At 39.8% G+C, this 2,220-nt stretch overlaps 1 protein-coding gene across 1 annotated transcript; it reads right to left on the reverse strand.

Moving 5' to 3' along the window:
- Positions 1-937: 937 nt before the first annotated feature.
- LOC310642249 (C-type lectin domain family 5 member A-like) lies at positions 938-1,645 on the reverse strand (the record flags this gene model as incomplete). Its single annotated transcript, XM_083365820.1, has 2 exons — positions 1,139-1,645; positions 938-1,046 (listed from the first exon to the last, which is right to left on the reverse strand). The coding sequence occupies exons 1-2, from the start codon at positions 1,525-1,527 to the stop codon at positions 938-940; spliced, it is 498 nt and encodes a 165-aa protein (XP_083221946.1). The 5' UTR covers positions 1,528-1,645.
- Positions 1,646-2,220: the final 575 nt, after the last annotated feature.

Here is a 2,220-nt window from a genome sequence, read left to right on the forward strand (position 1 = left end):
CTCATCCAAGCCAGCCTTTAGCCCAGCAGAGCGTCCAGATGGAGAAGGGGGGGTCTTCACACCACCAAAGAGGCGCCCACCCCCTATTCCTATCTCCATAGGGCCAAATGTCCAGCAACCGTCCCAGCTGCAAGTTCCTTCTCTGGCCGATCTTCGGGCCGGGAGGGCTCCCAGAAAGGAGTCCCAGTGCAGCCCAGTGCAGCACGGCATCTGCCATCGCTGGGGGCGGCAACAACCAAGCAACATGGCCATGTATCTTCAGGTTGAAGGCAAAGAGAGCCCACCTGCTGAAATAGCGTTCGAGCAGCACAACCATCCCGGCCGATCCTCAGCTGGTCTTCGGGCCAGGAGGCCTTCCGAAAGAGGGAAACCCTCTTATGGAACTGGGGACAACGATGCTCACGGGGCAGCTGCACCTCAGCTGGTCTTTGGGCCGGGAGGCCTTCCGAAAGAGAAAAGTGCCTACCAGCTGGAAACAGCAACGCTACAGCCAGCACCCCCCGCCTCGGCCGATCTTCAGGCCAGCGAGACCAAGAAAGAAGAAAAAGCCTCTGCATCGCTCAAAAGATATAGAATTTTGAAACCAGTATATGTCATCAAAATTTGGGAATTAGTACATTACATATTATTTCTATTTTACTTTCTTGTAGTGCTTAAAATCTTTTTTATTAAGTTTTTACTAAAGAAAATAAATGTCTGTTTCTATATCCTTTATTTTTAAAGCAGCAATATAATACAGGTTGATATATTCACTCAAGGAGGAATTGGATCTAAAAATAGAATTCCATGTAACCTGAAGTAGGTTGGAAAGGAGTACTCACTCTAAATTTTAAATTGCATTACAGTAGATTCACTTTCTTATCAGGGCCAAAGCTTATGAACTGAGGATAGAATTCTGATTATATCTTGCTGTGAATTTCCATTATCCAAAGAGTTTTTATACCTTCTCCTCACAAACGAAGCATTTTAATTCAGAGCAAGATCTTGAGATGGTGGAATTTAATCCAATTGTAGCAGAGTCATTTGTTTTATCTTGAATATTAAATCTATGTAGGGAAATTGAAAAAAGTCAGAACTTTATTTACAGCAAGTGGAGCAGAGTAGTAATACTGCAGAATGTCAGCTGTAGAACAGAAACTTCATTTTTATATGGGAGATGCCAGGGTCAAACTTTGTGTTATCAATCCACCTCCACTGTCCAATGAATTTTTTCAGACCAATGAAGTAATCTGCATTTTGTGTTCTGCTGTTCAGAAATGCCAGTTCTGCTTTGTTGGTGATAACAGCAAGATGAGAATTTAACTGGGCACATTCTTTTTTGCTCTCGTCCCATGTTTTTTGCACAGCAGAAAAGTAGTAGCACTTCCCTTCATACAGAGTCCACCTTAAGGGGCATCTGGTTTTTCCTAGTGAGGTGATTTTGGGAACTTCTGAGAAGATCTGTGAAATATATGTAAAGAACAAAGAAGTGCCTATTAGCTTAATAGCCAAAGTTGGTACTAGTGTACTGATGAGTTTCCAATTCATATTAGTTTGTATTTTAGATGCAAAACACTAAGATATTTTCCTTTTGCATGCAGACTGAAATCTTCAGTTATGACTCAGGCTTTTCTTGAATTTGAGAGCAGATGAGATACTGCTTCTGTTTTCTTCCAGAGCGGGCCATAGAATTCTTTCTCTCTGTGCCTAAGAAGACTTAATTATGCCATTTCTCCCTTAAGGGAGTCTTACTTCCTTTTCTCATTTGCTTCACTTGGACCGTGTTTCACTTCTTCATTTCTTCATATCGCTGTGGAAATTTGAGTTAGTCTTTATTTCTGACCACTATACTGTATGTGCAAATCCATGAAGTTTTCTTGCCAAAAACTAGTTCTGACTATGGCAGAACTAGAACTTACAGTCTCCTAGTTTCTAATGTAGTGCCTTTAATCACTACACTACACTACACCTGTTAAATAAGATATAGAATTTTGAAACCAGTATATGTCATCAAAATTTGGGAATTAGTACATTACATATTATTTCTATTTTACTTTCTTGTAGTGCTTAAAATCTTTTTTATTAAGTTTTTACTAAAGAAAATAAATGTCTGTTTCTATATGAACTTTGTATTAAGCCCATTCAGATTCTATAGAAACAATTCTAATATAAAGTAAAGTAACTCTATGACCTATTCATTGGATATTCTGATCCACAGAAGATGGGCTTAGGTAAAGGTAA

This window comes from Vipera ursinii (genome assembly GCF_947247035.1).
Source record: "Vipera ursinii genome assembly, chromosome: 6".
NCBI classification, from domain to species: domain Eukaryota; kingdom Metazoa; phylum Chordata; class Lepidosauria; order Squamata; family Viperidae; genus Vipera; species Vipera ursinii.